This window comes from Sphaeramia orbicularis, chromosome 15, assembly GCF_902148855.1.
Source record: "Sphaeramia orbicularis chromosome 15, fSphaOr1.1, whole genome shotgun sequence".
NCBI lineage: Eukaryota > Metazoa > Chordata > Actinopteri > Kurtiformes > Apogonidae > Sphaeramia > Sphaeramia orbicularis.
In genome coordinates this window covers 37,382,300-37,405,077 of record NC_043971.1, presented here as the reverse complement: position 1 = coordinate 37,405,077, position 22,778 = coordinate 37,382,300, and the positions used below count along the sequence as shown (strand labels likewise).

The following is a 22,778-nucleotide window of genomic DNA, read 5'->3' as shown; positions in this document are numbered from 1 at the left end:
TGCAAAACGCAGAGGATAATATTAACAAATGGTGATAAATCACTTAAGACAAAAAAAAATCATTTGGAAGTTGTTATGAAAATAGTTGTGGGTCTTTAACCCATAAAGACCCAAATATCTACTGGTGACGAAAAGCCTTTACTGATCTAAACTTTTCAATACTTGTTGATCCACTAATCCTATCAATGCATGTAAATAACTGGTGTAAAATAAAGTTTGTCATCTTTTCATAGTCATCAGATATGACTCATTTGGACGTTCAGAGGCTCCATAGTTACCATGGAAACATCATCATCTTCTGCAACATTGATTCACCGGTAAAACCCATGGAGTTGTATCTATGACAGTAGATGTAGATGCTTGTTTTTGTGTTCAACTAAGGATATATTTAGTTGAAAATGTCACTTTTTCCTAATTTTTTTACTGATTTGGTCTAATAACCTTTGAATTTACTCTGAACTTTTATGAACATCTACATGATCAGTGAATTAAATATAGGTAAATACCTGATTTTGACTGAAGAATGCAAAACGCAGAGGATAATATTAACATAAATGGTGATAAATCACTTAAGACAAAAAAAAATCATTTGGAAGTTGTTATGAAAATAGTTGTGGGTCTTTAACCCATAAAGACCCAAATATCTACTGGTGACGAAAAGCCTTTACTGATCTAAACTTTTCAATACTTGTTGATCCACTAATCCTATCAATACATGTAAATAACTGGTGTAAAATAAAGTTTGTCATCTTTTCATAGTCATCAGATATGACTCATTTGGACGTTCAGAGGCTCCATAGTTACCATGGAAACATCATCATCTTCTGCAACATTGATTCACCGGTAAAACCCATGGAGTTGGATCAATGACAGTAGATGTAGATGCTTGTTTTTGTGTTCAACTAATGACATATTTAGTTGAAAATGTCACTTTTTCCTAATTTTTTTACTGATTTGGTCTAATAACCTTTGAATTTACTCTGAACTTTTATGAACATCTACATGATCAGTGAATTAAATATAGGTAAATACCTGATTTTGACTGAAGAATGCAAAACGCAGAGGATAATATTAACAAATGGTGATAAATCACTTAAGACAAAAAAAAAATCATTTGGAAGTTGTTATGGAAATAGTTGTGGGTCTTTAACCCATAAAGACCCAAATATCTACTGGTGACGAAAAGCCTTTACTGATCTAAACTTTTCAATACTTGTTGATCCACTAATCCTATCAATACATGCAAATAACTGGTGTAAAATAAAGTTTGTCATCTTTTCATAGTCATCAGATATGACTCATTTGGACGTTCAGAGGCTCCATAGTTACCATGGAAACATCATCATCTTCTGCAACATTGATTCACTGGTAAAACCCATGGAGTTGGATCAATGACAGTAGATGTAGATGCTTGTTTTTGTGTTCAACTAAGGATATATTTAGTTGAAAATGTCACTTTTTCCTAATTTTTTTACTGATTTGGTCTAATAACCTTTGAATTTACTCTGAACTTTTATGAACATCTACATGATCAGTGAATTAAATATAGGTAAATACCTGATTTTGACTGAAGAATGCAAAACGCAGAGGATAATATTAACATAAATGGTGATAAATCACTTAAGACAAAAAAAAATCATTTGGAAGTTGTTATGAAAATAGTTGTGGGTCTTTAACCCATAAAGACCCAAATATCTACTGGTGACGAAAAGCCTTTACTGATCTAAACTTTTCAATACTTGTTGATCCACTAATCCTATCAATGCATGTAAATAACTGGTGTAAAATAAAGTTTGTCATCTTTTCATAGTCATCAGATATGACTCATTTGGACGTTCAGAGGCTCCATAGTTACCATGGAAACATCATCATCTTCTGCAACATTGATTCACTGGTAAAACCCATGGAGTTGGATCAATGACAGTAGATGTAGATGCTTGTTTTTGTGTTCAACTAAGGATATATTTAGTTGAAAATGTCACTTTTTCATAATTTTTTTACTGATTTGGTCTAATAACCTTTGAATTTACTCTGAACTTTTATGAACATCTACATGATCAGTGAATTAAATATAGGTAAATACCTGATTTTGACTGAAGAATGCAAAACGCAGAGGATAATATTAACATAAATGGTGATAAATCACTTAAGACAAAAAAAAATCATTTGGAAGTTGTTATGAAAATAGTTGTGGGTCTTTAACCCATAAAGACCCAAATATCTACTGGTGACGAAAAGCCTTTACTGATCTAAACTTTTCAATACTTGTTGATCCACTAATCCTATCAATGCATGTAAATAACTGGTGTAAAATAAAGTTTGTCATCTTTTCATAGTCATCAGATATGACTCATTTGGACGTTCAGAGGCTCCATAGTTACCATGGAAACATCATCATCTTCTGCAACATTGATTCACCGGTAAAACCCATGGAGTTGGATCAATGACAGTAGATGTAGATGCTTGTTTTTGTGTTCAACTAAGGATATATTTAGTTGAAAATGTCACTTTTTCATAATTTTTTTACTGATTTGGTCTAATAACCTTTGAATTTACTCTGAACTTTTATGAACATCTACATGATCAGTGAATTAAATATAGGTAAATACCTGATTTTGACTGAAGAATGCAAAACGCAGAGGATAATATTAACATAAATGGTGATAAATCACTTAAGACAAAAAAAAAATCATTTGGAAGTTGTTATGAAAATAGTTGTGGGTCTTTAACCCATAAAGACCCAAATATCTACTGGTGACGAAAAGCCTTTACTGATCTAAACTTTTCAATACTTGTTGATCCACTAATCCTATCAATACATGCAAATAACTGGTGTAAAATAAAGTTTGTCATCTTTTCATGGTCATCAGATATGACCCATTTGGACGTTCAGAGGCTCCATAGTTACCATGGAAACAATGCTATCTTCTACAACACTGATTCACCAGTAAAACCCATGGAGTTGGATCAATGACAGTGGATGGACACACTGGGTTTATGTTCAGTTAATGATAGATTTTACTGAAAACGTCACTTTTTCTTGAATTTTCTGTTTCTAATACAGGGTGACACAAAAAAACAGGAACTTTTTAACAATCCAATAAAACAAAGAGTGATGGAAGAAAAATATTTTATTCATAGTCATTGAAACCTTAAAACATGCCATTTAAGAAACAATGATGGAATTTTCATTTTTTAAAAATTACTTCCTGTAGATGGCGTCCTCCTGTACGAATGCATTCTTGAAATCTGCTGTTGAGATTCCTCATTGCCCGCTGCAACATCTCAGCTGGGATACTGTGAATTTCATCCCGAATTCTCTGTTTTAACTCATCCAGAGTTCTTGGTCGAGTCGTGTACACTTTACTCTTGAGATAACCCCACAAGAAAAAAATCACAAACGGACAAATCTGGCGATCTAGGGGGCCAGGGAATGTTACCGAATCTTGAGATCACATGGTTACCGAACAATTCTCGCACAGCCGCCAATGGTTACTAAAATGGGGGTGTGTTTACTTGCTCAAGGTCACTGTCTCGCAGTGCTGCCACTTGCTCATGTCTGCCAATACGCACTTCAAAAATTCCCGTTTTTTTGGGTCACCCTGTAATTTTTAAAAAATGAAAATTCCATCATTGTTTCTTAAATGGCATGTTTTAAGGTTTCAGTTACTATGAATAAAATATTTTTCTTCCATCACTCTTGGTTTTATTGGATTGTTAAAAAGTTCCCATTTTTTTGTGTCACCCTGTATAATAACCCTCAACTATAATCTGAGATTTTATGAACATCTACATGATCAGTAAATTAAATACAGTAAAATACCTGATCTATACTGATTAAATGCAAAATACAGAAGATAATATTATAATGAATGGTGATAATCACTTAAAGGTTATATATATAGGGGAAATTTCATTTGGAAATTGACACAAAAGTAGCACTGGGTCTTCATGGGTTAAGGATTAATGTCAGAAAGGCTGAACTCTGACAAAAAAACTCATTACGTTCTTTTCATTGAAAACAGACGGAGATATGATGGCAAATAAAGTGCCATGGATTTTGATGAATAACAGTGGATGGAGACACCTGTTTTTACAGTCTGTTATTGATCTTTGCTGCAAAACTCACTTTGTTGTTTCTGATATAATATTCCTCAACTTTACTCTGAACTTTCATGAACATCTACATCATCAGGGAATTAAATATAGAAAAATAGCTGATTAAAACTGGAGAAATGCAAAATGCAGAGTATAATATTATAATAAATGGTGATAAATCACTTACAAAATGTGAAAGAGAAAAATTAATTTGGGTCTTTTAACACCTTCTGTTCATTGTTCAGTGTCTTACCAGCACAGTCCTGGGTCTGCCACTCCAGACACTGGCCGTAAGGGAAGGAGATGACGTAAGCCGAGGAGTCGACACAGCGCTGCGTACTTCCACACCACATGCATTCCATGGCCTGGCTGGTACAGTTAGCACAGCTGGTACGAAGAGCACATGGCGTTTTACAGGGACGGGCGCTCTGACTTTGTAGATTCCCTGAATGATGGAACAGAAGGACAAACAGAACAGAGGTAAAAGTCTAAATGGAGGTTCACAGCATGAGATTAGTGTGAGTCAGACCAGGACATGGGTCAACAGCCTTTAATATGCGAAGAACCACTTTTAGAAACTCAAAAAAGAAAATCTGTCTGAAGCAGAAACAATGTCCTAAACCCTTTATTGAGCAAATGACCATTTTTGGCAATTTCCGCTAAGATTGGTAACACTTTATAATAAGGGTGCCCTAATAAACATTAGTTAGTGCATTAAGCATTAATTAACTGTTTAATATATTACACTGGTCAACAACAAATTTATTGTTTAAGTTTTTTGAGCTGATTTAGTATAATTTTGGTGTTGAATCCAAAAATCACATTAATTTTGCTCAGTCAGGTCAACTTTCTGAACTATGCTACATATTGGCTTTTTAACATTTTTGCTTACATTTATGGGCATTTTCACATCATATGATACAAAATTCTTTCATATTTCTTGCAATAAACGAGTTCTGAAGATTTTACTTTTGCCAATTTATGATTAATGTTTTTTTTAATATTACAGGTGAATGAAAGGGCTTTGATTAGAAGATCTTGCAAAAATAAGCCTGACGTATTACGTGCTACATCTGCGGTGAATACACCATTGTACCTAACAGGAATCAAGTCACAAGTTTCATAAAGTGTGCTTACCAATCTTATTTTGGTATTAACTATTATATTTTGTGAGAAGATGAAATTTTTCAAAATCAAATTAGCAAAAAAACCTGACCTGATTGAGAAAAACAGATGTCATTTTTTGGATTTAGCGGTGCAAAATGGTCCTAATTCAGTTGAAAAAACCTAGACATCTTGCAAAAAACATTTTCTTGTAACCCAATGTTATCAGTCATGATTATGTATTACTTAGCATTTGGTGACATATTAGTTAATGCATTAATAAGTCGTTAATTAATGTTTACGACTCAAAGTTTGTTAATAAATTATTAAAGATTACTAAAAGTTGAATAATGTCATTAGTTATCATTATGTAAGTACGACTCAGCATTAATTAACCTTTCATGCATGAATTCTGAGAACTTTAATGGGTCAAAACACAGTAATGTCCAGTCAGAGAGCAAACTTTGACTGCCATTCCAACATTTATTTCAATATAAAGTAGCTGCTCCTTGTTTTGGATAATCCCTTATGGTCCAACTAAAGCAAAAATGAATTTAAAAGTAAAAATGTGGGTCAAATTGTCTCTAAAATGTCCCGTCAGAGAGATTTTGAATACCGTGTTTTGACCCTAATCAAGATATTGAGTGTTTTTATTCCTCTTTAGGCATGAAAAAAACAATGCGATTGAAAATTTTTTATGAACCTATTTTTCACGGAGTTGCAAAAATATCCACTCAGCTAGACATCATGCATTTGATTTTTGAAGCAAAGAAGCATGTGTTTACTGATACACTGAGTGAAAACTATGAAATAAACGTTTTTAAATGCTGCTACTCTAATATTAGTTATTACTCACTTTAAGGAGATAATGTGCAAAAAAAAAAAAAACTTTTTATTTAAGAAAAATGGTTAATTACAGTCTCTTAACAATGACAAGCAATTGATTTACTCTCAAACATGTTAGTGCAGATCAGATTTATCTAGAACGGCAAAGTTACAGTAATGGTACGAACTGCAGTGTATGGGATGATGCATAGGCGTCCACTGTGTTGGCTGATATGGAACTAAAACAATAAAATCCATGAATATACAAAAGAACAGCTGTAGAATAACTGTCCACTGTAGTGACCACTATGCATGAAAGGGTTAAAACATTGTTCATATATTAGTAAGCCGTTAATAATGTCTCTAGTAATCATTTACTAATGGGATTGAGAAGGCCACCTGTCTGCTACTTCATTCCCAGTGTAATTGCTGGTACCAGTTTATGAACTAACTTTGAGTAGTAAACATTAATTAACGGCTTAATAATATATTAACTAATATGTTACCTAATGCTAAGTAATGCTTAATAATAATTGATAATATATTATTAAACAGGTAATTAATGCTTAATAATGTGCTAACTAACATTCATTAAGGGACCCTTATTTTAAAGTGTTACCCAAATATTAAATCTGTGGCCAATCCCATGCCTCAGTGAGGTCAAGAAGCGTGCCAGTTTTTATAGCACTGTACAGTGATTAATAGAGATTTTATAGACATTTTGAAGCTGTAAATAGTGAATATGAGTGATTTTGTCAGTTTATGACCTTATAACAGTTGTTTTATTGCATGTGTTTACTTTTTAGCAAGTGCTGCTTGGATGTTTTATGGCAAGAGGAGGGAGACTGTTGTCGTGGCAACCGACAAGGAGGTAGATGACAATGTCCAACAGCACACGAAGGTTGAAATTTTGAATTTCAGAGTATTTCAATTAGTGCCCTAAAAAGGGTTAATATGGTTTAGCTCAAAGTGATAACTTTGTAAGGAGCTGTCGTTTGTTATTACAGTGTCCTGAAATAAAAAGTAGTGTACAGGGTGGGGAAGCAAAATTTACAATGAACATTTAGTTGTTTTTTCTCAGCAGGCACTACGTCAATTGTTTTGAAACCAAACATATATTGATGTCATAATCATACCTAACACTATTATCCATACCTTTTCACAAACTTTTGCCCATATGAGTAATCAGGAAAGCAAACGTCAAAGAGTGTGTGATTTGCTGAATGCACTCGTCACACCGAAGGAGATTTCAAAAATAGTTGGAGTGTCCATAAAGACTGTTTATAGTGGAAAGAAGAGAATGACTATAAGCAAAACTATTACGAGAAAGTCTGGAAGTGGAGGAAGCAACAAAAAACGTACCAAAGCTTTTATTAAAGCTCTCAAATCCAAAATCCTAAAGGATCCAACCAAATCCATGAGAAAAATGGCAATTGAACTTGAGGTAGACAACAAGACCGTTAGAAATGCAGTAAAATATGATTTGAAGTTAAAATCTTACACAAGAACACCAAAACACTTGTTGACAACAACTATTACGAGAAAGTCTGGAAGATACTATTAAAGAAGAATGGGAGAAGTTGTCACCCGAATATTTGAGGAACACTTGCGCAAGTTTCAGGAAGTGTGTGAAGGCAGTTATTGAGAAAGAAGGAGGACACAGAATAAAAACATTTTGTATTATGTCAATTTTCTTGTGGCAAATAAATTCTCATGACTTTGAATAAACTAATTGGTCATACACTGTCTTTCAATCCCTGCCTCAAAATATTGTAAATTTTGCTTCCCCACCCTGTATGTTTAACTTCTACTACTTCTATTTTAGGATTCATTTGAAGTTTGGTCAACATATTTATAACTGCAGAACATCAGAATGATTTTATGGTAGCAACAATAATAGCAAAATGTTAAAATCTTGTGTTGTTTATTTCCATATGTTTTTTGACAAAGCCAGAGGAGTCACTGGAAAACGACTGAGGAGCCAAATGTGGCCCCAGACCCATAGGTTTCCCACCCTTGGACTAGAAGAACTGATCACTGGCCACATTTTTTAATTTTCTTGTGTCTAGAATTTGTAGAACTGAAGGGATTAATCAATTAATGGATTAATGGAACAGATAAAAAAAAAATTTTGATTATAATTTTCCTGAATCGAAGTTTCGTTTCTTTAATTTTGCTGCCGAGAAACATTGGTTCCACTGTTGTGTTTCACACGGACGCTTATTTTCATGCACATGAACCAGGCTCGAAAGAAAATTGTATATAGTATATTTTAGAGTTGTATAAAGTCTATTTCATATTAACTTTTATGTTACTGGAGTTATTTCTATACATCTATAGTTATTTTATATGTACTTTTCTATTATTGCTATTGTTTTGTTGTTTTTTTTTATATCCTTTTAATTTTATATTTTTTGTTGTTTTTCAGCTGATTCTGGAATAAAGGATGTATTTGTCTTTTCTACATTTTTAATATGTTTTTCCCCAAATTCAAAAAATCTTTAAATCAAATCGAATTAAAGAAAATATTTCACAGATTAATCGATTACAAAAATAATCCATATCTGCAGCTGTATTCATTTGCTGTTTGAGGGTCTTAAAAGTGTTCGCCTGACCCCCACCTGTGGTCTTTGTTTCTCACCTGCAGGTTTCTCGCAGATCAGACCGTCAGTGGTGGCGGTGCAGGGGTTGGCTTTAAGTCCAGACACCTGCGCTCGCTCCATGTAGGCGCAGAAGCCGGAGTCACTGGGTTCACTGGGCAACCAGCGCAGACTGCTGTTGGTGAACGGTGACGCGTCCTCCCAGCCCCAGTACGACACATTGATCTTCCGCAGGCCGACCCAAGGAGACAACTTCTGCAGGGTTCATGACGGACCGAACAGAGGAGAAGAAAAAACACATGAACAACTTCTATATTAAATATTAACCAAATGAAGGTTCATTCTCAAATCAAACTAGCTGAACCCAAAAAGACCCAGTAAGTAATAAAAACTTTTGTAGTAGTTCCCAAACTCATTTTCTCCCTCTTTTTTACTTTTCTTAAGTAATTTATCATCATTTATTATATTAAACCCTGTATTTCATGTTTTTTTCAGTGAAAATCAGGTATTTTCCTATATTTAATTTACTGATTATGTAGATGCTCATAAAAGATCAGATTAAAGTTGAGGGGTTTTATAGCAAAACAGAGAAAAATGAAGAAAAAGCGACTTTTTCAGCATAGATATCAATAACTGAACGTAAAAACAAGTGTCTGCATCCATTGTCATTCATCTCCTTCCCTTACGGCCAGTGTCTGGAGTGACAGACCCAGGACTGCGCCGATAAGACACTGAACAATTCAACAGGAGGTTAACCCAAAAAGACCCAAACAGCCGACGACGACCAAAACCATCTACTGATCTAAACTGTTTAATACCTGTTGATCCACTAATCCTATCAATATATGTAAATAATTAGTGTAAAATACAGTTTGTCATTTTTTCATGGTCATCAGATATGACCCATTTGGACATACAGGGTGGGGAAGCAAAATTTACAATGAACATTTTGTTGTTTTTTCTCAGCAGGCACTACGTCAATTGTTTTGAAACCAAACATATATTGATGTCATAATTATACCTAACACTATTATCCATACCTTTTCAGAAACTTTTGCCCATATGAGTAATCAGGAAAGCAAATGTCAAAGAGTGTGTGATTTGCTGAATGCACTCGTCACACCAAAGGAGATTTCAAAAATAGTTGGAGTGTCCATAAAGACTGTTTAGAATGGAAAGAAGAGAATGACTATGAGCAAAACTATTACGAGAAAGTCTGGAAGTGGAGGAAGCAACAAAAAACGTACCAAAGCTTTTATTAAAGCTCTCAAATCCAAAATCCTAAAGGATCCAACCAAATCCATGAGAAAAATGACAATTGAACTTGAGGTAGACAACAAGACCGTTAGAAATGCAGTAAAATATGATTTGAAGTTAAAATCTTACACAAGAACACCAAAACACTTGTTGACAACAGCAACAAATCCAACTTTAGCAATTTTTGGGAATCATGTTTATGGCCGCCTTCTAGCCCAGATCTAAACCCTCTGGATTCTGCTATTTGGGGCGTTTTAGAACATGCTACCAATAGAACATCACACAGCAATGTCGACTTTCTTAAAGATACTATTAAAGAAGAATGGGAGAAGTTGTCACCCAAATATTTGAGGAACACTTGCGCAAGTTTCAGGAAGCGTGTGAAGGCAGTTATTGAGAAAGAAGGAGGACACATAGAATAAAAACATTTTCTATTATGTCAATTTTCTTGTGGCAAATAAATTCTCATGACTTTCAATAAACTAATTGGTCATACACTGTCTTTCAATCCCTGCCTCAAAATATTGTAAATTTTGCTTCCCCACCCTGTACAGAGGCTCCGTAGTTACCATGGAAACACTGTGATCTTCTACTCCATTGATTCAACGTAAAACCCATGGAGTTGGATCAGTGACTTTTGATGTAGATGCTTGTTTTATGTTCAGTTAATGATATATTTTGCTGAAAAAGTCACTTTTTCTTCAGTTTTCTCTGGTTTTGATATCAACTTTAATTAAAAATTTTTATGGTTGTCTACATGAATAGAAAATCAAATATAGTAAAAAAAAATTTCACTGAAAAAAAGCCAAATACAGAGAACAATATAAGACTAAATGGTGATAAATCACTTAAGGAAGGTTAAAATAGAGAGAAAAATACATTTGGGTTCTGCCACAAAAGTAGCACCGGGTCGTTATGGGTTAATATTGAAATGTGCCTGACTAATACAACTGTGGACCAAATGTGGATGAATGTACTGCAGTTATTGAAAAAAAAAAAAAAAAAAACCCTTTCGAGTACAGTATGACCGCTTCTCTTTTTTTCATTTTACGAAACACAAAAGGAAAATAATGAGCCTTAATTACATTCAGTTCACACAGAGGCAGTGTCCTAGAAATACAGGGGGAAAAAACTCAAATGAATAGGCACCATAACTCAAAGTGTGTACAGAAGCCACATTATAATATGTACAAACACATATTGCACACATAGTGAAGTAGTAAAGCATAAAAATCTAAACTCAAAACAAACCTCCTGCAAACAAATGCAACTGCTGTAAAAGCAGAAACTTGAAATATAAACTCATTAACTGATGATTCTGAAAAGATCTGTAATTATATCAGCTGACTGAGGCCTATTTCAAAAGGTGCTTTAATTATAACATGACAGCACTAATGTGATTTGTTTCATAATTGCTAATAAGAACTATTGTAGTAAAGACTGTTACAGCGTTTTGTGGTAAAAAAAAAAAAAAAATTAAAATTAAAAATAAAAAATCAAACCTCCTGCCTCCCACTGAGTGTAAATATTATATCAGTAATGAGAATCTGAAAAACACTGGAAACACTTGTCATGTACACTGCATGTGAGTACGAAAATACACCCAAGTCAGCATCTCCGTTGAAGATCCTTTCCAATTTAGTTGAAATAATGACTTTTTAGGGAGAGGACGTTAGCTCAGACCAAAGTAATAACTTAAAAGCTTTCAAGTCATTATACCTAAAGCACCACAAGGCTGGAAAAAACATACACAGACAGAAACCTTCCTACAATTACCAGTGTTCAAATATTTTCTCACATCGCTCTTGACGATTCAAATTTATCAAAAAGTGTGTGCGGTCATACACACGAGGGTCTGGCTGATATTTATAGCATAAACATCACACATCCACTCTCCAGTCTGTGTGAGAGCCCATTGATCTGAACCAGAGTTTGACTAACAGCTCAATGAGAAGCAGCCGTTTCAACAATCCCCCAAACGTTTACAATCTGCCTGTCATTTTTTCTTTTTGTTTCAGCCGTCTGGGCTTATTATGACCAAAACTCATGAGTGGACAGATTTGCCTGCTTCATGGTGGGCTCAAGACTATTTTTCTTTTAACACTGAACTCCACAGGACCAAAAAAATAAATAAAAAAAAAAAGGAAATCCACATGGTTCATATGGTGAGAACAGTTCTCAGTATCCTTTGAATCTGTCGAAATATTTAATCATCCAAAGAAAAAAGTTAACTATATTCAAACATTTTCATCCAAACTGTGATACGGTCACATTCTGCAACCACACTAGCTGCTTTTCCATTGGACATATGCGCAAAACATTACTGATATTTACTGAATGTCGAAAAAACAGAAGTGCATAATGTTGTTTTTTTTCATTAAGTCACAAATGCGATGATTTGTTTATTTATTATCGTGAGACGTCACAAGAAGATTCCATAAACATGGCGGCGAACATAAATATCTGTTGTTTAGATTCTAGAATGCTCATTATCCCTCTAACCCAGACCATTGTGAGGCCCAACAGCTGACCCTAACTGGCCCACATGAGGTCATTGGCAAATTAAAAGTCAATGCAAATATGTATCATCATAATAGACATAACCAATACAACGCCACTGCTTTTATTTGAAAGGATCTGCTAATTTACCGTTTTTTCACACATACTTTCTGTACTTGCATAAGGCTTATGCACTGGTTGGTTTGTTGGTCAGTTTCAGCCCATGAAGATGTCAGCTAACGCCAAAAAAAGAAAGACTGATTCCGAATGCAGAGTTTTTAACAAGACATGGACTTGTAAGTCTTTCTTTACTGAAGTCAGAGGTAAAGAAAAAGAAAAGGAACTGTGATATGCAAACAAACAAAGCTGGATGCATTTATAGTTTTTCATGTAAAGTTAATGTAGCGCTGGATTTGCACATTTTCGAAAGTCTTTTTGTGAATATTCATTAAATAGTTGTATTCTGTGCTCCACATTTTCATTTTATTATTGTATTGTTGCATTTACTGTTTTTGTATTATAGTAAAGTATATATATATATATATATATATATATATATATATATATATATATATATATATGGATGTGTATATACAGGGTGAGGAAGCAAAATTTACAATATTTTGAGGCAGGGATTGAAAGACAGTGTATGACCAATTAGTTTATTGAAAGTCATGACAATTTATTTGCCACAAGAAAATGTACATAATAGAAAATGTTTTTATTCTATGTGTCCTCCTTCTTTCTCAATAACTACCTTCACACGCTTCCTGAAACTTGCGCAAGTGTTCCTCAAATATTCGGGTGACAACTTCTCCCATTCTTCTTTAATAGTATCTTCCAGACTTTCTCGTAATAGTTTTGCTCATAGTCATTCTCTTCTTTCCATTATAAACAGTCTTTATGGACACTCCAACTATTTTTGAAATCTCCTTTGGTGTGACGAGTGCATTCAGCAAATCACACACTCTTTGACGTTTGCTTTCCTGATTACTCATATGGGTAAAAGTTTCTGAAAAGGTATGGATAATAGTGTTAGGTATGATTATGACATCAACATATGTTTGGTTTCAAAACAATTGACGTAGTGCCTGCTGAGAAAAAACAACTAAATGTTCATTGTAAATTTTGCTTCCCCACCCTGTATATATATATATATATATATATATATATATATATATATATATATATATATATATATATATATATATATATATATATATATATATGTAGAGAGAGAGAGAGAGAGAGAGAGATTAAGGAGAGCTGCAAATGTATTGATCCGGCTCTTAACAACTGTTTCTCAAGTTTCTCATGTGGCCCCATAGGAAACTGAATTGCCCACCCTGTACTGTAACCTGTACTAAATTTAAAAATGATTCAGTTTCTTCGTGTCCGCACATGCAGCGCCATGTTTGTTTTAAAACTCTTCTTCACTTGTTGTAACATCCATCAACATTCTTTTTTTTTGTTGTTCATGTGACTCCAGTTGCGCAAAAAGGTCTTTCCATTGCAGTTTTGCGCGATATACCAATTCTGCTACATCCAAAAAACCACCTCTTGCAAGCGCAAAAATTTTTCATCAAAAAACTAAGAGTTTTGGTGAAATTGTCATTTTTTTCACTAGGCAAATTTTTATGCACAAGTTATATTCGCGCAATTTGAGGATTGATGGAAAAGCAACTACTGTCTTCTAAAAATAACTAAAAAATTATACTTAAAGATCCAAAAACATGCTGGTGTTTTTCTTTTATTCTTTGCAGTTAGTTTACATTGTGTTCACTGATGTGTTTTACACTGAAACACAAGACAAGTAATTTTATGTTGACTTCCAAATGATTTTTTTTCTCTAAATCTAATCTTTCTGAAGTGATTTATCAACATTTATAATACTATTATTCAATGAATTTTGAATTTTTCAGTGCAAATCCTGTATTTTCTTATATTCAATTTACTCATCATGTAGGTGTTTATGAAAGCTCAGGGTAAATTCAAAATTCAGCAAAATATATTACTAACTTAACATAAACCAAGTATCTTTATCCACTTTCATTTATCAAATTCCATGGGTTTTACTAGTGAATCAATGTTGTAGAAGATGACGATGTTTCCATGTTCACTATGGAGCCTCTAAACGTCCAAATTTGTCATATCTGATGACCACGAAAAGATAAAAAAAAACCTAGATTTTACACCAGTTATTTACATGTATTGATAGGATTAATGGATCAACAGGTATTAAACAGTTTAGATCAGTGGATGTTTTTGGTCGGTGATGGATGTTTGGGTCTTTATGGGTTTAAATAGCTCATGCTTGTATTTTATGCTTTAGTCTCAACATGACCAACAACAACTGAATATATTTGCCGACCACCCACCTTGTCCTCCAGCTGGTATTTTTGCAGCTCTTCCAGAACAAAAGTGACCTGCTTGTCTGTGACCAAAGAGGCGATATTTCCTCCCAGGTTTTTGCAGTAGTGCTGTGCATTATCGTAGCTTTCTCTGCTGGAGTTGATCCGCAGACAGGCCTCTCCAACGTGATGCCAACCCTCGCCACACACTTGGCCTTGAAGGACACAGACAGAAAAAACAGCATAAACACATTCAGAAGAATAAAACAGCTCCCGTGTTTGTGTTTGTGATCTTCACATGCTAATAAAACCCAGACACTTCAATACAAAATGGAAAAAAAGGTGAACAACTTAATTTTTCTTAACCCATTCGGAGGAAAACCTGCTATACACTGTTTGTAGATAAGTACTTACATGCACTGTTCGCTAAAACCCCATATATTAAAGGTTCTCTATAAAAGCTTTGAGTGTATAAGGATAAAGACAGAGATTTTTAAAGAAAATACAGAAGAGATGAGGGGAAAAAAGGCAGAAACCATCACTTACTCACTTAAACTTTGAAGCTTAAGCACAAAGATTAAAAATATTTGACTTTATCTAAAAGTTGTATGTTATTTCCATCTCAATAACTTAGTACGTTGGATAATAATTTGTTGAAGACTGCAGTGCACATATTGTTTGTAATTATGTCGATATTTTTATATGTAAGTTCATACTGTTGTTATTGTTGTTATTTCTATGTAGATATTTTTATATGTCCTTTTACTTTTGCACATTTTGTGGTTGTTTTTTCAGTTGGTTGTGGAGTAAAAGACAGGCTGTCATTTTCAGACATGATTTTTTCATATTTACCCCGCCCCCCAAAGGGGAGGAAAGGGGTATTGTTAGCTTACCAGCTGACAGGCTGTAAGCTATTGTCGTCATGCAGCGTCCGTCGTCGTGACGTTTAACATGGGCTCTTATGGGGAAAAAATTTCAATCGTCTTCTTCTCCAAAACTACAATTCCGATTGACTTCAAACTTGGTATACAGCTTCTTTGTGATGATGTCAACAAATGTTAGTGAAATTATTTGGATCCGGATCTGATTCTGGATTTGGTGCCACTTTGAAAAATTTCCCCATTATAAGAGATAGGAAGTGGATCAATGCAATAACTCAGTAAATATAAATGATGTCAAGCTGAAATTTCTACAGTCCAGCCCTGATGGGGAGATGATCAAAACATAATGTCCACAGGCTGATCAGGATCTTCTTCCGGATCCGGGAACTTACGGAAAATTTAACATGGGCTCTTATGGGGAAAAAATTTCAATCGTCTTTTTCTCCCAAACTCCAGTTCTGATTGACTTCAAACTTGGTATACAGCTTCTGTATGATGATGTCAACACAAGGTATTGAAATTATTTCAATCCAGATCTGATTCTGGATTTGGTGTGGCTTTGAATAATTTTCCCATTATAACAGATAGGAAGTGGATTGATCCAATAAATCAGTATCAATGATATCAAGTTGGAATTTGAATTTTTTACAGATCTGAGTGGAATATGACCAAAACATGGGCTATTTCTGTAATATAATAAATACACAGAACTGGGTGATAATAAATGGCATCTGGATACATTTCCCAAAGCTTTTAATTTGGCCGGTAAGCTACAGGGCCATTGGTCCTATTTTTTTTTGGTTTGGTTTGGTTTGTTTTTTACCTCCGCTAAGGGGGTTATGTTTTCATCAGAGTTTGTTTGTTTGTTTGTTTGTTTGTTTGTTTGTTTGTTTGATAACACTCTGGCAGCATAACTATTGGTTGAATTCATACCAAACTGGGTTTATAGATTGCCAGTGACCCTGAATAGATCTGATTACATTTTGGGAAAAGTAGGTCTAAGTTCAAAATTTTTATGAATTTTGAAAATCTTTTTTTTCTCCATTTACTTATAATGGGCAAAATTTCAAATGTCAATAAAAACATCAATTTTGTTTCAATTTACTTCAAACTTGGCACATATATGCATACACATGATGACATCAGCTGGATTGATGCCAAAATAAGATACAGTGTGTGTGAGGGGTGGGGTTTGTTGTACCTAGCACCACTTGTTATGTATAATTTTATACTGTTGTTATTGTTGTTGTTTCAATATATATATTTTTCATATTTCCTTTTAGGTTTCCACGCTGTGTGGTTGTTGTTTCAGCTGGTTGTGGAATAAGAGACAAGTTGTCATTTTCAGACATGACTTTTTCATATTTTTACATTTTTTTCATCTATTCAAAATAATAATTTGTGGAATAGAGTGAAAATAATTGATAGATTAATTATTACAAAAATAATCAATAGCTGCAGCTCTACTGCATTGGACGACTGACCTCATTAAGATGCAGCACAGAGATACAGAGGTATTATTATTAACCCTTTCATGCATGAATTATGAGAACCTTAATCACATTTTTTTCCTGAGTGTTTTTATTCCTCTTTAGGCTTGAAAAAAACAATGTGATTGAAATTTTTGTTTTTTATCAATCTATTTTTCATGGAGTTACAAAAATGTCCGCTCAGCTGGACACCATGTGTCACCATTTGAAGCAAAAAAAACATGCATTTACTGTCATACTGTGTGAAAACGATGAAATAAATGTTTTTTTAATGTTGCTAATCTAATGTTTTCTCACATTTTAACATACTATAATAGTAGTTATTACTCACTCAAATAATATGCAAAAAACAACAAAACACAACAACTTAAAAAAACAAACAAACTGTTAATTACAGTCTAATAACAATTAGCAATTGATTTACACTCAAATATGTTGCTCCATATCAGGTTAATCAAGAACAGGAATGTTACAGTCACGGTATGAATTGCAGTGTATTATGGGATGGTGCATAAGTGTCCACTGTGTTGGTTGATATGCAAGTAAAACATTAAAATCCATGAATATACAAGAGAACAGCTGGAGAATAACTGTCCACAGGAGTGACCAGTGTGCATGAAAGGGTTAATATTAAGATTATTATTATTCTTTGTAGTTTTCTTTCTTTCTTTCTTTTTACTGAGCTGATAAAAATAGTATTTTTTTTTTCTGATTCGTACAAGTTCAGTACACATGTGTAATCATATAAGTAGTGTAGGTGAATATCTGTGCAATAATTAAAGACTCCATTAACAAAGGATGAGTACAACTGGCGAACAAAGCCAGGCAAAAATCACATACACTCACACACATCGCTCTTATCAGGGTCACTCGGTGGCGTCTTGTGGGAGAATAAAATAGTAAAGAGGCTGTTCAATTAACCAGGATGAAAGGGAAGAAAAAAGTCATTCTGCCTCCGCTGAGCGCTGCTGTTTATTTTGGACTCCAGGACTGATTATATTCACAGGCCTATAATGGTTTCCACCACCAACCTTTTCATGCTACAGAAATGAAAATACCTGCTTTCTATATTTATTTTCTGAGGCGAAGGCAATAATCAACCAAAATAAGACGATAAAGACAGATGAAAGGGGACAAAACAGAGGAGAATGAAAATAAATAAGTAGCCTCGGTTTGGTTACGGACTGTGTGTAAAAGCAAAGATAAACATGTCAGGCCATTTACAATAATTGGTCATTCCATGGTGTCGACAGTAACGGCCACAAGTGCTTTTGAGGTGAAACGACTTTCCACTGCCTCAGGTCATCCTAACACAAGTATTTACCCATAAATTACAGCATATAGTTGTGATAGTGTTTATTATACAGTTACATACAGTAGATGGTTTCTATTATTTGTACTAACAGTTACAGTAGAACAAAGGTGTCAAACATGTGGCCCGGGGGCCAAATCCGGCCCACCAAAGGTTCCATTCTGGCCCGCCTGAAAGTGCAAAAATGAACCTGAACAGTCATGGTTGTCCAAATCATTTTGGTTCAGGTTCCACATACAGACCAATGTGATCTACAGTAAAAACTAACTACACAATAACCCATAAATAATGACAACGACAAATTATCTTTGTGAAAAATTATGTGGAAAAAATTTAAATGAAAAAAACAACACTACACAGTGAAAATATTTACATTTACAAAACTATTCTTTCACAATAAAACACAAATAAATACATAAATAAAAACAAATAAGAACAACCCGAAATGTGCAGTTTTAACAATATTCTGCCTGTTACTAAATGTTTTGTGCATTTATGGATTCAATGTGATCTGGAGTTGTGTTAATAATAAGAGATGGAATATTGTAGAAATTGTTCAAATTTTAGTTCCAAACTCCAAAATTTTAACAATATTCTGCCTGTTACCAAATGTTTATGTAACATTGTGTTTAATGTACATGTATAAATAAGAAGTCGAAGCATAATATTGTTAAAATTGCACCAATTTTTCAAAAGAAATTTCTGTTTTTTCAGGTTATTCACATCTTTTCTCTAAAATGTAAATATTTTCATAATTTAATTGTTTTTTTTTTTTTGTACTAAAACAAAAAGAAAAACTTGGATTTGTCATTAGTTATAGGTTATTAAGTCATTATTTTACTGGTCTGGCCCGCTTGAGATCAAATCGGGCTAAATATGGCCCCTGAACCAAAATGAGTTTGACACCCCTGCAGTAGAAGTACATCCACTGTTAATATTTGTACTTGTATCAGTAGTAGAAACAGTTATGGACATTTTCTCTAGTTATTGGTAATTATGCTAGCAAAAATAACTAAAATTCTAATTTTAACACTTCTAGTTCAGTTTGCTGTGCGTCCATGTATCTGCCCTTCCCCCAATCTCTCTCTCTTTTTCTCTTCCTTTACTCTCTCTCTTTAACCCCAACTGGTCAAAGCAGACGACCATCCTCTAGAGTCAGGGTGTACTCCAGGTAGTTTATTTGCTGTTGTGTATTCATGTATGCTGTACCGCATTTGTCCAGCAGTCACCACCGAAGCGTTCTGGCCATAACAACGTGACTGAAAGGCTATTGTATTCCAAAATTACCAATATCTCCCAAAATATTGGTCCTGTCAACTTGCCGTTTTCACTACTGTCTTCCTTGACCAAAAATACATAAGTATGACAAACTGCAGCAGTTAGCTCTTCCTGGATATAATGTGAATCCCTTGACACACACATATGCACACAGAGCGGCCACTTGGCTTTTTATGTATTCTACAGGGTGGGGAAGCAAAATTTACAATGAACACTTAGTTGTTTTTTCTCAGCAGGCACTACGTCAATTGTTTTGAAACCAAACATATTGATGTCATAGTCATACCTAACACTATTATCCATACCTTTTCACAAACTTTTGCCCATATGAGTAATCAGGAAAGCAAACGTCAAAGAGTGTGTGATTTGCTGAATGCACTCGTCACACCAAAGGAGATTTCAAAAATAGTTGGAGTGTCCATAAAGACTGTTTATAATGTAAAGAAGAGAATGACTATGAGCAAAACTATTATGAGAAAGTCTGGAAGATACTATTAAAGAAGAATGGGAGAAGTTGTCACCCGAATATTTGAGGAACACTTGCGCAAGTTTCAGGAAGTGTGTGAAGGCAGTTATTGAGAAAGAAGGAGGACACATAGAATAAAAACATTTTCTATTATGTACATTTTCTTGTGGCAAATAAATTGTCATGACTTTCAATAAACTAATTGGTCATACACTGTCTTTCAATCCCTGCCTCAAAATATTGTAAATTTTGCTTCCCCACCCTGTGTATATATACATATATATATATATATATATATATATATATATATATATATTCTGCTGTTGTCACTTTATCATGGCTGTAACCACTTCATTTACCAAAGTTTACAATAATCCTCGGTGCACTTTACGACTGCTGCTACTGTTACTGTTGGTTTTAGGTGCTTACTTCTATTTATTTAGTTAGGCTACTCATTTACATTTAGAGTTGTTAGTTTGCTTAGTTTTTTAGATTTGCTTATATATATTTATTTAGACTCCCTTTTAAAAAATTTAGACTTGTTACAGTTTGTTAGATATGCTTAGTTACATTTATATAGGCTCCTTATTCAGTATATATCCTTATTCACTCCTTATTCAGCTCCTTGTTCAGTTGTTAAAGTTCTTTTGCTTAGATTGTATATGTTCAGTGATGGGGTACCTGCAAAATAAGAATTCCATTGTACGATGTAACCGTTTGGATCTCTATGCATATGACAAATACATTTGTTCTGTTCTATTCTATTCTATAAACTAGATTTTACTGACTGACTGACTGATTGATTGAAAATACAGAAGCTTTGTTTCTTGGCCTTGTCAGACTCATACACATTCATTTCATTGTGTGAGGATTTAAAAGCCTTCTGCAGCATTTTCTTCCTTTTTATTTGAACACCAATCATTATAACTTGCAACTAAATGTTACAATGAAAAATATAAAAGTAGTCAGACTCTGGTTACAAGTTACTTTACATGTTTAAAGAGTGTATTTAATCCATTCAAGGAGCCATTATCCAAACTGAATTGGCCTACTTCTCCTTGCAGTCAAGTGAAAAGCACATTTCTAAAGTGCAAGTACATGAATGTGCTAATCCTTTCTTTGTGCGTGCAAGCATGGATGGATAAGAGTGTTTATTTGTCAAGACCACTCCAAATATGCAGCATGCTTGTGTGAGAACTGTGAGTGTAGTGCAAGTTTAGCACAACACTGCAGTCTGTCTGCTGCTTTGCAAAATAACAGATTCATTACAAATGGAGAAAGACTTTAACTGTGTCGATAAAAGACCGCCTGATGCTTTAATGGAACACTGATTCACACTTACTTATGTGAAAAGCCCTGGCTCCCATTGACTTACACTAAACTTCATTCTAAAAATACTTTTTCCAGGACTCATTCTGTTCTCGTTCATATTTGGAACGCTAAATACAGATGTGATCTGGTGGTTCGCCTTTAAAATATTGCTCCGTTGATCCAATCACAGGTTAAATAGAAGGTGTTGACATCTGTCGTGTCAAGCTTTGATCGACAGGTGATTGACAAATAAATAGATATAGTGAATAGATTCCACAAACAAGATTGTAAAATGGCTTTGTTCTGCAGTTCTGTATGAAATTCACTTTTGTACCAGGTTAATTAGCTAGCATTTAGCATTAGCTCATCAGTAGGCAGCTCATAACCATTGTCCTCTTGTAGTTCCACCCCTTTTGTCTAAATATGGTGACTTTTGACTCCAAAAAGACCAATATGGCAACACTCAAATCACAAACGAATGGCAGTTACAAAACCAATGGGTGATGTCACGATTCCTCCATCAAATAATTCTACATAGTCTAAGGCAGGGGTGTCAAATATATATATATATATATATATATATATATATATATATATATATATATATATATATATATATATATATATATACATACAGGGGTTGGACAAAATAATGGAAACACCTTAAAAAATCAACAAAATATAATTTAATATGGTGTAGGTCCGCCTTTTGCGGCAAATACAGCCTCAATTCTCCGAGGTACTGATTCATACAACTTGTGAATTGTTTCCAAAGGAATTTTAAGCCATTCTTCAGTTAGAATACCCTCCAACTCTTTTAGAGACGATGGCGGTGGAAATCGACATCTTACTTGAATCTCTAAAACTGACCATAAATGCTCAATAATGTTGAGGTCTGGGGACTGTGCCGGCCATACGAGATGCTCAACTTCATTAGAATGTTCCTCATGCCATTCTTTAACAATTCTAGCTGTATGGATTGGGGCATTATCATCTTGAGGTGAAGGTGTTTCCATTATTTTGTCCAACCCCTGTATATATGATCTCAAGTGGGCCAGACCAGTAAAATAATAACAGTGAAAAAAATCAAATTACATCATGAAAATGTTGACATCTACAACGTATCCCTTAAAAAAATATGAATAACATCAATAACCATGAACAAACTGAAATTCTTTACAAAAAATAAACGCAATTTTAACAATGTTACGCCTCAGCTTCTCATTTACACATTATGACTTACAGATCACAGCAGAACTAAAAATACACCAAACATTTAGTAACAGGCAGAATATTGTTAAAACTG

The 22,778-nt window shown here is 34.1% G+C and overlaps 1 protein-coding gene across 1 annotated transcript in view; it reads right to left on the bottom strand.

The window, feature by feature from the left end:
* The window catches only part of LOC115434149 (attractin-like protein 1), a 765,420-nt gene that overhangs the window by 516,684 nt on the left and 225,958 nt on the right, over positions 1-22,778 (bottom strand). The window contains exons 16-18 of the mRNA XM_030155899.1: positions 14,762-14,949; positions 8,669-8,882; positions 4,352-4,543 (exon numbers count right to left, since the gene is read on the bottom strand). Coding sequence (XP_030011759.1) covers positions 4,352-4,543; positions 8,669-8,882; positions 14,762-14,949 — 594 coding nt within the window. The remainder of the gene's footprint in view (positions 1-4,351; positions 4,544-8,668; positions 8,883-14,761; positions 14,950-22,778) is intronic.